At 34.7% G+C, this 13,859-nt stretch overlaps 1 protein-coding gene across 1 annotated transcript; it reads right to left on the bottom strand.

Moving 5' to 3' along the window:
* Positions 1–8,685: 8,685 nt before the first annotated feature.
* Positions 8,686–9,459, bottom strand: LOC133833092 (secreted RxLR effector protein 161-like). The gene has a single exon (XM_062263349.1). It carries the CDS (start codon positions 9,457–9,459, stop codon positions 8,686–8,688), a length of 774 nt encoding a protein of 257 aa, XP_062119333.1.
* Positions 9,460–13,859: the final 4,400 nt, after the last annotated feature.

Here is a 13,859-nt window from a genome sequence, read left to right as displayed (position 1 = left end):
CTAGTGAAAGGAACACTTATTTGTAAAGCCGAGGTGACCCTATCGTCACATGGTAATGGGAACAGAACCCATCTTAGTGACTTTTGCGACTGTCACTCGTCTGTTTTGGACTGAAAGTCTTGAATGATTATTATGAATATTGTTGATATTATATTCATGCCATATTTTGTTTTCTTGCTGGGCTTTGGCTCATGGGTGCTATGTGGTGTAGGTAAAGGGAAAGAAAATCTCACCCAGCCTTGAGTGGAGAGCTTAGGTGGTGTTGTGTACATATGCGGCTGCTTGACCACCACGGCCAAGGAGTTCTCAGAGGAACTAGGCGGTTTACCCTATTTTTTTCGCTTAGATCGGCGGGTTTGTAAATTTGAAACTGTAATGATCATTTTGAGTTGTAAATAACTTGTAAACGATTTTGATGGATCCATGAACAATTTTATGTTTTAAATAAAATATATCATTTCATTTTGATTGGTTTTTTACCTTAGCCTGTTAATAACACCTAGAAGCACGTTTTTAACCAAATGACTCGGGTAGCGAGTTAAATTTTCAGTTCACTGTTCACCGTAACTGTTCTGGGGTAACCAGGGCGTTACATTAATTACCATTATACCCCTCCTTTTGCTGATGTGTTTTTGTTTAGTTTTGTGCTCCTATATGTGATTAGTTTTCCCATAAAGTAAATTTTTGTTAATTAATATTTTCCATGCAAATTAGGGAACATTTAATTCCTATATTTTTGCGTAGTAATAGCTAAAAAGCCATATTTACGAAAAATTTCCTTAAATATAAAATATTGTCCCCATAAAAAAAATTATTTTATGGTCAACTTACATAAAAAAATACTTATTAAATATTAAAAAATAAAATTAATTATTCATTACTTCCAAAATATATAATATATCAGTATATCACTTATATATTTATTAATTTATCATTTTTATTGAAGAAATAATTTTTCTAAAATTATAATTTTTACAAGTGTAAAAATTTAATATTATAATTTTATTAATAATTTTTATTTTAATAAGATAATTTAAAATTTTAATACTTGAAGAATTATTATTTTTCAATTTCAAGTTCAAAAATATTTATAATTTTTTTTAAGAATAAACATTTATTGAAGTTAAATTTATTATTAATTTACTAAACTTCTTATTTGAAGGTGTGTTTAAAAGAAAATTTATAAGGGGTTCATTTAGAAATGCATGAGAAGAGAAAAAAAAAAAGAATGTAAGTGAAACATCTTAATGAAATATATATTTATATATTATAAATGTGAGTTTAACGAAAATAGTTATTTTTCGTTATATTTAACATTTTTTTTTTATTGTTTTTTCATTGTTGGAGAAGCATAACAATGAAGATGATAACAATCAAAATTAATACAAAATATATATGATATTAATTAATAATATTACATAAATGAAGGAAAGAGATGAGAAGAGATTACATAATTTATGTAAATTATCATAAGGATATAAGGTAGAAAATGAAGATATGAGAGCTTAAATAAGTTTCAAAACCTTTGTCCTAAAAGTTATTTTCTCTCTCATAAGAAAACTTTGGGAATACTCTCTAGAAACGCTTTTAATGATTTATCAAGCATTTTTTCATATTCAACATAGTGTTATGAAGATGAGAATGTCTGTTATATTATTTATAATATAATGTTAGATTAAATAAATGTGACTGATAGGTGAAAATTTTCATTATATTTTTAATTTCTTTAGGCTCAGCTATAAATAATTTCGCTAGTTAAAATATACATTTATTAATATAAAAATAAATTGAGTTTGAATTAAAGTTTCTATGGATTTAATTTAATATATTTTTCATTCGGAAATATTTAATTTATTTGGTTTTATAGGAAAGTGTGTATTTTTATGAAGAAAATAAAGGAATTGAAATCTGAACCTGAATTTGAGCCTGAAACTTCATGAGCAATTTTGATATTGTTCGATTCATATTTTAGAAATTCTGTGAGAAATAAAAGTTGTAGATCTTTTTTTTATCTTTCCATATCATATTGAATCATCCAATTCAGAGTTATATCGGGAGAGATATGACTAATATACAATTAGTTATGCTGAGTTTCTTGAGGAATATGAAAATAACATATTCAAACCCCAATTTTACAACAAATTGCTAGATATTTTTACTCCAAATTTGAAAATTGGAGATATCACATCAATATTAAAAGAAAATTAATATCTATTAGTTTAAGTTTAAGTTTTAGATTTTAAATTTTATTCTCATTAATTTTAGTTAATGAGACTATTATAAATAAATGTTTGTCTCTATTTAAAAACAGACTGTATACTCTCTCTTTTCGAGAGACATTCTCTTCTACACCTTTTCTTTTAGTACTTTTTTTATTTATTGTTGTGTTTATTTTTAAGGGTGATTTCAATGCCTTAAATATGTTTTCTTGATTTTAATAATTTTCATTGTCCTTCTATCCCCTTATATTAAATTGCTTCCATTTTTCTACTTGAATGCTATGAATCTTGTAAAATCTTGTTTAAATAGCCACTAATTAGAGATTTTCAATGATATGCTATCATCTTAGGATTGCTATTTACCTAATAGTCTAGGGTTTTAAGTAGAGTGATAAAATCAACGATCTTCCTATCCAAGTTTTGAAAGCTCACACCTTGATCTTCTAGACCAATTCTCAAATACACAAGGATGTGTGTGGGCACGTAGGATTCACAATGTTGATTTATGACTCTCTAGATGTACTCAACACAAGAGATCGGGAGATGTTTGATTGAGAGAAGATGAATTGAACAGCTTTCAGGTTTAGGAAAACTATCGCTTCTGTCTCAGAGAGAGAGTCTATTTTTTTTAATCACATAAAAAAATCATCATTTTTGAAAGTATCGCCCCATCAATTTTTATAAAGATAATTAATTAATTTTTATTTTATTAAAAAAATAGAATTCAAATTAAAAATAACCTGCTATAGCTATTTAATTATTTAACTTAAATCATTTTTAAAAATGAATAATTAAATAACTGCTTAAACAAATTTATTTGAAATTCAAAATTTAAATCACAGGTATTGGGAAATCCCTGTGTGTGGCCACACTCACTGCACAATGAGTGTGTCGCCCTACATATTAGGGGTTTCCCTAATTTTCTCATTTATTTGTTATATCAACTTTTAAGACAATATATTTATCCCAACATAAATATCAGTTAATTCAAAATTAACTTTATCTAAAAATATCAATTTTAATTAAATAAATAAATATCATATTCTAAATAAGATATTTATTATTCTCTCTCTATATATATTAATCCAAACAAGATTAATATTAATTTTAACTTATAGTTTTTCAAAATAAAACCCATATAGTTAAATAATTAATTAATTTATAATTAATCAATTGCCTATGATTATCACATAATTATATTGTTTTTGGTTGATTTCTGTTTTAGTTTTGGTGTTCTTGAGCTTTTAGGCTCAAGGTCTTGAGTTTAAGTTTGTTATAGTGTTTTGAGTGTGTTAAAGCTTGGGTTTTGATGTTGGTAGTGTGTTGTTAATGTTTGGAGGATTTAGTTCTGGATTTGGGGAGGATTTGATATGGTTTTTGGTGAGTTTTTGGCTGAGGAAAAACAGGGAATTCTGGGTTCGTAGGGTCGAGCTGCGACCCATGTGAACCCAGGGCCAGATGGGTTTCTGCCTCAGCGTTGCGCTGTGACTCTAAGGGGCAAGTCACAGCCTGCGTCCTGAATCCCAAGCAAAGGGCTTATTGTTTTGGGAGGCGCACTGCAACCCATAGGGTCAAGTCGTGGCCCACCTGAGCACTTTGGCCATATTCGGTTTTTAGTAACGAGAACTCAAACCTAAAGGCTCTGGATCAAATCTACTACATGGTTTGGTAGAATTCGAGGTCCAAGAGGCTAGGACTTGGTCCAGAGGCCTTTATTTGCTTGTTATTGACAGGATTCTATATTTGGTTATGACTAGGTTATCGCTAAGGGCTCAAGATCAGGATCATGCTCGAGGGTCGTTCTTAATTTATTTTACAGTTGGACATGAGGTAAGAAAACTACACCTATTATGTGACATACATGATTAGGGCTTGGCTCGAATGCCGAATATAGTTTTGATTGGGCATTCGCCCTTGTAAATGCGCATGATTATGATTATGACTATGAATGATTGATTAAAGCATGTTGAATGTTTTGTATAAGGATATTTGTTATATGATGAATGCTTGTTAGCATTATTCACTTGAGAAAAGCATTGACTTATTAGTTAAGGACGGCAATAGCGCTGAGCGCTGGTCTTAAGGCATTAACTTATGAGTCAAGGACGGTAATAGCGCGTTGAGCACTGGTCGATATTATTAGACCTAATCAGGAGCGCCTTATACGCTTGTCCGATCCAATGGTCGTAGAAAACTAAAGTGCCAGGTACACTGGGTCAACTCCAAGGCTGGTTATACAGAGGATAGGACAATGGGCCCCAAGGTGACTTATTAGTTCCAGATCCTAGGGCACTGAGCCCCAGTATGATTTATTAGTGATGTACTTGGGAAGCGGGCCCCAATATGATTCTGTTAATCAATTAATTAGGGCATTTAGTCTCATATGACGTTGTAGTTATTTATATGAATGGTATGCATGCATAAGTAGGGTTATTACTGCTGGGATATTTATTATGATTTAGAAATGTGCTAATCACTGCTTATGAGCATGTTAAAGTTTTCTTGTTGGGCCTTGCCTCACAAGTGCTATGTGGTGCAGGTAAAGAGAAAGAAAAGCTCGACCAACCATGAGTTGGAGAGCTTAGGTGGCGATGTGTACATATGCGGCTGCTTGACCACCACGACCAAGGTTTCTCAGAAGGAATAGGGTTAAACCATATTTTTGCCGCTTAGGTTGGCAGGTTGTAACTTTTGAGTTGTAATGACCATTTTGGAACTATAAAAAACTATGTAAACGTTATTATGGGATCCCATGTACAATTTAATGTTTTAATGAAACATCCATTCCTTTTAACCGAAATTTTTAACCTTGGACCAATAATCACACTTAGATGCACATTTATGGCCTAATGACTCATTTAGCGAGTTAAGCACTATTTAAAATACACAGTATAACAGTCTTGGCTAACCAGGGCGTTACATCCAACCACATCTTTCTTCATCCGTGGTCACCAATATACAGATTTCAAATTGTGATACATCATCATGGTTCCTAGGTGTAGCGAATATGGAGTGGTATAAGACTCATCTATAATCTCTCTCTTCATACCAGCATCCATCGGAACACATATCCGATCCTTATACCTTTGCATACCAGTCTCTCGTGAAGTCCTTAGCCACTACAGCTAGGACGTCCTCCCAATGCTTTACTAATTAAGGATCACCCATCTGAGCCTCATTTATCCTCTCCAGAACTGTAGACTAGAGTATAATATTGGCCATTTAACCCACAACAAACTCTATCACAGCTCTGGTCATATCATCTGCTAATTTTTCTAATATCTACTTTGAACCAAACAGTTGTCCAAGACCTCTCCGACTCAAAGCGTCTGGAGTGGTATGAGACTCATCCGATATCTCTCTCTTGATACCAACATCCATCGGAACACATATCCAATCCTTATACCTCTGCATACCAGTCTTGGAGTTCATGAAGTCCTTAGCCACTCCAGCTAAGGATCACCCATCTGAGCCTCATTTATCCTCTCCAGAAATGTAGAATACAATGTAATATTGGCCATTCGACCCACAAGAAACTCTATCCCTGCTCTGGTCATATCATCTGCCAACTTTTCTAATATTTGTTTTAAACCAAATAGTTATCCAAGACCTCTCTGACTCAAAGCGTCTGCTACAACATTGGCTTTCCCTGGATGATAAAGAATTTTACAGTCATAATCATTTACCAACTCCAACTAACATCGTTGTCTCATGTTCAGATCCTATTGTTTGAAAAAGTACTTCAAACTCTTATGGTCAGTGTATATCTCGTACTTCTCCTCATACAGATTATGTCGCCACACCTTTAGTGCGAATACCACTCCTGCCAATTCTAAATCATGAGTATGATACTGCTGCTCATATTCCTTCAGTTGTCGTGAAGCATAAGCAATTACCTTCCTAGCTTGCATCGAACACAACCCAAATCCCGTCTTGAAGCATTGCAGTTTACCAAAAACTTCTCATGATCTGAAGGAAGTTTAAGCACTGGTGCAGTAACCAACCACCGTTTCAACTCTTGAAAACTGTTCTAACACCTATCAATCCAGGCAAACTTTAGATTCTTGCATCACAACTCAGTCAAAGGTGTTGTGTCACGTCTCAAAATTCCTAATAAGGCTTACTGCCTTGATTAAGGGGTCAGCAGGACATTATTGGAATATTATGTGTTTATATGTGAGTTAACACATATTATGAATATTTATGTGATTATGTGAATTTCATGGGGTATATCATTATATGCCTAATTAAGCATGTTTAAGTGTATTAAATGTGCAAAATAGGTCCGCTTTCATTTAAATGGGCATATTTATAATTTTGACCCGCTAAGGATATAATTGTGATTAAATAATATTATATGATTGAGACCACATTATTATGTGGATATATTTGACATGTTCAACAAGAATCAGTCTTTTTCAGCAAGATAGCGGTTTAGTCACAACGGGGACTTATACTCGGCTTAGGGTGAGCCAAGGGATATTTTAGTAATTCGGTGAGTTACCGAGACTCATTAGAGTATGAGTCATATTTTGGGAAAAATAGTGATATTCTGGGATTGGCGGAATCAATTGGGAATTATGAGTGTAAAGTGAGACAAGAGTGTAAAATGTTGATTTTGCCATTGGGGGCTTAGAGGGGAGAATTGAGTGGCCAGGGGTACTTTGGTTTTTAAGACCATTATTTATAGGCTAAGCCTGAGTTATTAACTCAAAAAAACAGAGATCTCTCCCTCACTTCTCTTTCTCTCACGTTCTCTCTCTAAGTTTCGAGACTTTGGAAGAGAATTTTTATTCTAAGGCTTGTAAGCAAGCTCAAATTTCTCAAAAGAATGGGCATTCTCAATTGAGACAACAAGGCTAAACCAACCTTCATAACATGTCTGTTTTTTCGCTCAACTTAGCCATTTTGTTCAGAAATAGAAGGGAAAAAGAGATGGTGGATAATGTAGAAGCAAAAAATTTAGTTAGTGAGTGAACTGCCTTACCCCAGTCAGATTAAACAAGCCGAATTTGAGAGTTGAATTGAGTTTGTACCATGGTCTTAGTGATCAATTGATAAAACTAGGTATAACGTGTAAAATCATCAATAAAATAAAATAGCATAGAGGCCTTAGAGTTGGACAGTGGAAAAGAACATTTTTGGCTTTTAACCAATTTACGAAAGTCAAATTTCGACTTTGAATGTTTGCAAATATTACATAAATAAAAAACATGGTGCATGATAAAAAGTGCAGGGTGTCTTAAATACTTCAGCTACAGATTAGGATTGCTAGTATGAGTAAGGAAGACTCTAGAAGTAGGAGTGAAAGATTATTAGAAAACTGGTACAGCGTGAAAGACTTTGTAGAGACCATTTTCAAGATGTCCTGTTAGACAAATCTTCTTAGTTACCTGATCTTTGATTAAAAAATAAAATTCAAGAGTATATTGGTAGAGTTGCATATCCAACATGAAAAATAGACAAAGTCATACCATCATCAACTATAATTTGATCAGTCACAATGAATGGTAGGACTGATTCCATCATTAGTAGCCAAGTATATATGATGTGAAATGGTGGGGATTCCATTTTGAGAGAGTTGAAAAAGCACTATAGCTCTAGAATCCATATACCAACTGCCATCCCCGACTATATCATGAGTAACCACTTGAACTTTGCCAAATATATGATGAGAATGAGAGAAGAGGAAAAGGTTGGACAAAGGTGTTAAAATTGCGAGGTGGTGGAACTTGGTAATTACGATTAGGTTTGGATCGATTTCTCACAAATCTAACAATATGGTTTAGAATATTGTTAGGGAATTCACCTTCCTCACACCAGCTTCATCTACAAACACAAAAGCAACAAACCAATAGACACAACATACACAAATTTCAATAGAAAAATCAGCAAGAAAAACAATAAAATGAACACCAAGAACTATTGAGGTTCAGCCCAAATAACTTGAGCCTACATCCTCTTTGAACTCCCCTTGGGATGTTCTTCTCTGCACTATGAAACAGCAATGAAGATTACAACTTGTCACCACTAGAGAACTTCTACACTTGATGGATTACAATGCCTTGAACCCAAGCAAAACCCCAAGTACACTTGACCATGTACAAAGAAATCTCTCACCCAAGACCCAAGTGTTTCTCTCTCTAGCTCTCTCTCTTTCTTTCTTTGAAATAGCTCCTATTTTACAAAATAAAATCTGTTCTCATCTCACTCTCAACAACTGAGAAAATAAGACTTATTTATAGGGGGTTTTACAACTGTCATCTAACTTAAAAAAATACCAGAATTAAAATGCAGACTCATCTGGCGAAATGGTAGACAAGACTGGAAGAAAAACGTAACTTTGCTGATGTGTATTGATGTTTAATGCAGACCAAAAATTCTAACAAATTTCCACCTTGGTCTTCATTAAACATGGATTGCAGAGATAAACATAACTTCCCAAGGATCCCAGTTCAGCCATCAACTATCTTCCATGATCAATTCCGAGCAAGCTTAGGCAGTAATTAAACTTGTTCAATGGCAATATCTTAGTTCCAGCATCAGCAGAGTTCTCTTCTGTGGGGACTTTTTCAACATTGATTACACCTTTAGTGACCTTGTCACGAATAAAGTGATACTTGATCTCCACATGCTTAGTCCGGGCATGAAATACTGGATTCTTACACAAATGTATGGCACTTTGACTATCTGAAAAAATTGTAGCTTTTCCTTTGAACACTTGTAGCTCTTTTAGAAGACCTTGAATCCAAATACCTTCTTTGATTGCTTCAGTAGCAGCCATGTACTCAGCTTCAGTAGTTGAAAGTGCAACTACAGATTGTAGTTGAGACTTCCAACTCACACAATTCCCACTTACTAGAAAGTAATAGGCTGTAGTAGACTTTCTAGTGTCTCGGTCTCCAGCATAATCCGAGTCTACAAACCCACTGATTTCCACCTGATTAAGATGCCGCTTGAACACCAACCCATGTCTAGTAGTATTAATCAAATAACGCAGCAACCTCTTCATAGCATCCCAATGAATTCTTCCGGGATTTGCCATGTATCTACTTAGAGCACTAATCGAGTGTGATAAATTAGGCCTGGTGCAAATCATTAGATACATTATAGCTCCAACAGCATTAGAATAAGGTACCTTGGCCATATCTTCCCTTTCAAACTCAGTTTTAGGACAATCAGCATTTGTAAGCTGATATTGACTTGTCAATGGCTGTTTGACAACTTTAGCACCCTTCATAGAAAACCTTTTTAGAACCTTTTCAACATAAGACTTTTGACTGATGAAGATGGTATGTTGATCCCTATTTCTCCATACCTAAAATCTTTGTAGCCATGCCCAAATCCTTCATTTCAAATTATGTTTTGAGAAGAGCCTTCAATTTATTCAACTTGTCCCTTTTGTCACTAATCAGCAACATATCATCCACATACAACAGTAGATACTCAACATCTTTGAATTGTTGTCCTTTGAAGTAGAGGCAAGGATCATAGTAGCTTCTTTGAAAACCATGCTTTATCATGAACCCATCAAAACGTTTATACCATTACCGAGGAGATTGCTTGAGGCCATACAACGATCTCTTGAGCAAACAAACTTTATCTTGGCCTTTGAACATCTCAAACCCAATTGGTTGCTCCATGTAAATAGTCTCTTCTAAGTCACCATGTAAAAAAGTAGTTTTTACATCCATCTGGTCAAGTTCCAAATTGAACTGGGCAACCAAAGATAACATGATTCTTATGGTTTTATATTTAATGACTGGTGAGAAAATCTCTGTAAAATCCACGCCTTCCTTTTGAGTAAAGCCCTTAGCAACCAACCTTGCTTTGTATCTCACCGGTTCTTGATCATTCATGCCTTCTTTTACTTTGAATAACCATCTACATGCTACTACATTCTTGTCTTTGGGTCTATTAACCAACGTCCAAGTATCATTCTTATACAAAGACCTCATTTCCTCCTTCATAGCATCAATCCAATGATTTGAATCTGAACCTTTTACTGCCTCTTCATATGAGTTGGGTTCTGAATTAGCTAACTCAAGTGCAGACATCAGTGCATAAGCTATCATGTCATCCCAAGCTGTAAGTGTAAGCTTCTAGACTGGTTTTGGTTCTCTCCTAACTCTGTCTCTTGCAAGTTGATATGATGCAGTCGGATCTGCATGAATTTCAGATGCATCTACACTTTGTTCTGGTTGCATTTCAGCTGGAGTTTGAGTGGGGTTCTGAATCTTATTTTTTTCCACCTGATTTGTGTTGGGTGCTCTTGTTTCCATCTGAACTAAAGTCTCTACTGTACCTGCATTGTTAGTACTATTTTGTTCTTGACCTGCAGGAATGTTAGTTTGAGATAAACAAGGAAAACAATATTCTTTAAATATAACATCACGACTGATTATAAGTTTGTAACCTTTGTTTTCTTTAACCCATAATTTGTAACCCTTAGTTCCCTGTGGGTAACCCAAAAATACACACTTAACTGCTCTAGGATCTAATTTACCCTCTCTTTGATGTGCATAAGCAGCACACCCAAATACTCTTAAGTGAGACAAGTTTGGTGGTTTATTGGACCATTTTTCTTCAGGTGTCTTAAACTCTATAGTTGTATTAGGACATCTATTTACTATATATGCAGCTGTCATTATAGCTTCCCCCCAAAATCCCTTGGGTATACCTGAACTAATCATCATACATCTAGTTTTATCAAGTAGTATTCGGTTCATTCTTTCAGCCACCCCATTTTGTTGAGGTGTTAATCTCACAGTCCTATGTCTTTGAATACGATTCTCTCTACAATATGAATAAAAAATCTCATTGCAAAATTCTAATCCATTATCGGTCCTCAATATTTTAATCTTCCTATTTGTTTGATTTTCCATAAGAATTTTCCAATTTTTAAAAGCCTCAAATGCATCATTTTTATGTTTCAATAAATGCACCCATACTTTTCTAGAAAAATCATCTACAATAGAAAGAAAGTAATTGTTACCTCCAATTGTTGGAGTCTTTTCTGGACCCCATAAGTCTGCATGTAGGTATTCAAGTATGCCCCTTGAATTGTGTTGCCCAACTTTGAAAGCCAATCTGTGATGTTTGCCCAAGACACAATTCTCACAAAAATCTACCTTGCTCACCTTATCCTTTCCAAGTAAGCTTTGTTGCTTTAACACTTGCAAGCCTTTATCACTTATGTGACCAAGCCTCCTATGCCATAGGATTGCCTTGTGATCTTCTGGTGCCTCAGCTAAAGTGTTACTGCCAGTTACTGTTTCACCAATTAGGTAGTATAGAGAGTCCTTCTTAATTCCCTTAAGAACTACCATTGAACCTCTACAAATCTTCATGGTTCCACGCTCTATCTTTACTGTATAATCTGCATCATCAAGCACGCTTAGTGAAACCAAATTTCTAGACAGATTAGGAACATACCTAACATTCTTCAATGTTCGAATGACACCATCAAACATTTTGACGTTGATTGAGCCTATTCCAGTTACTTGGCAAGATTGATTATTCCCCATAATAACCTTACCACCATTCAACTCTCTGAAATCTTGAAGCCATTCTTTATTGAAAGTCATATGGTATGAACACCCAGAGTCCAAGATCCAATCTTTTTCGTTTTCTCCTGTTGCTGCAATTAAAGCTTCAACATCATTGCAAGCTTTTCCAATATTTGCTGAATCTGTATGTTAAGATTTTCCCTCGTAGATGGATCTAGCACTTTCACAGACGGAACTCCTGCCCTTTTGTTTTCTCAGCCAGAGATAACAATCTTTCTTCATGTGACCAAGCTTGCCACAATGAAAACACGCCCTTGAATTGTTTGGACCTCTGGAATCAGATCTACCTCTGCTCTTGCTATGCCTTTTACCATGATAGCCATTTGAGTTTTTGTGTGGTGATCGACCCCTTGCGTAGTTGCTTTCTCCAAGGTTTGGTGAAGAAGATTTTTCTGATTTTAACTCTAAATCCTTTGATTTCAATGCTGAAATTACTTCTTCTAAAGTAATTGATGTACGACCATACTTGATAGCACTTTTGACCTCCTTAAACGATTCAGGCACAGAATTTAAAATGATAATTGCTTGGTTTTCATCACTTAAAGCTTCTCCTTCTCCCGAGTTAGCCAACTCAATGTTCATCCTTAGGAACTCATCCAAATTCTGCTCCAAACTCTTGCTACTGCTCATCTTAAATCCAAAGATTCTTTCCTTAAGAAAGATTTTGTTGGTGAGAGTCTTTTGCTAAAATAACTCATCTAGTTTCTTCCAAATCTTGGATGGAGTGTCTTCTTTATCAACCATTCGAATGATGGAGTCCGACAAATGAAAAATCATAATCCCAATGGCTGATTCGAGCATTTCTTCTTTTTAATCTTTTGTAGTACCTTCAGGCCATGAAATGGGATCTTCAAGAACACACAATAACTTTTGAGAAGCCAACATTCCTTTAATCTTCCTTCTCCAAATTCTAAAATCTCCATTACCATTAAACCTCTCTATTTCAAGCTTCATATTAATCATATTGTTGCAATAACTCCAATCCAAGAGACTTTGAACAGATTCTTGAACCTTCGAACTCGATTCTTGGACTTCTTTCTTGACTGAAACTTTTCTGTGTCACTTTCTGATGAAGAACTTGATTCAGCCAGTTCTTCCCTTCTTTGTCACCTTTGATCTTGAAGCTAAACTTTGCCAATCAACCTGGCTCTTGATACCACTGTTAGGGAATTCACCTTCCTCACACCAGCTTCATCTACAAACACAAAAGCAACAAACCAATAGACACAACATACACAAATTTCAATAGAAAAATCAGCAAGAAAAACAATAAAATGAACACCAAGAATTATAGAGGTTCAGCCCAAATAACTTGAGCCTACATCCTCTTTGAACTCCCCTTGGGATAATCTTCTCTGCACTATGAAACAGCAATGAAGATTACAACTTGTCACCACTAGAGAACTTCTACACTTGATGGATTACAATGCCTTAAACCCAAGCAAAACCCCAAGTACACTTGACCATGTACAAAGAAATCTCTCACCCAAGACCCAAGTGTTTCTCTCTCTAGCTCTCTCTCTTTCTCTCTCTGAAATAGCTCCTATTTTACAAAATGAAATCTGTTCTCATCTCACTCTCAACAACTGAGAAAATAAGACTTATTTATAGGGGGTTTTACAACTGTCATCTAACTTAAAAAATACCATAATTAAAACGCAGACTCATCTGGCGAAATGGTAGACAAGACTGGAAGAAAAACGTAACTTTGCTGATGTGTATTGATGTTTAATGCAGACCAAAAATTCTAACAAATATGAAGAAGAATTTGAAGACCAATTGGATTGAAGAGGTGATAGGATGGCTTACAAGCGCTAGGATTGATCCTGGGCATAGACTACCTATGTCTAGGTCCCCAAGGTAAAATGATCTATTTAAACAAAATTATACAAAAAAAATGTCCTCAAATTTTGAAACATTTCATTTTATATGATAATTTTAAAAAAAAAAAAGATGTCATATTTTTATTGGGCCCCTACATGTTCAGAATCGACATTGCCAAAGATACTACTGAGTAAAAAATTTGATTGAGAAGGTTTTGAAAAATAGGGAGGCTGATTTTTTTATGAGA

Source organism: Humulus lupulus, chromosome 4 (genome assembly GCF_963169125.1).
Source record: "Humulus lupulus chromosome 4, drHumLupu1.1, whole genome shotgun sequence".
In the NCBI taxonomy this organism is placed as follows: Eukaryota; Viridiplantae; Streptophyta; class Magnoliopsida; order Rosales; family Cannabaceae; genus Humulus; species Humulus lupulus.
This window is presented reverse-complemented; position numbering and strand designations above follow the sequence as displayed.

Excerpts from the sequence above, each read along its gene's own strand:
- LOC133833092 (XM_062263349.1), bottom strand. The coding sequence starts at position 9,459 with ATGAAGGGTGCTAAAGTTGTCAAACAGCCATTGACAAGTCAATATCAG.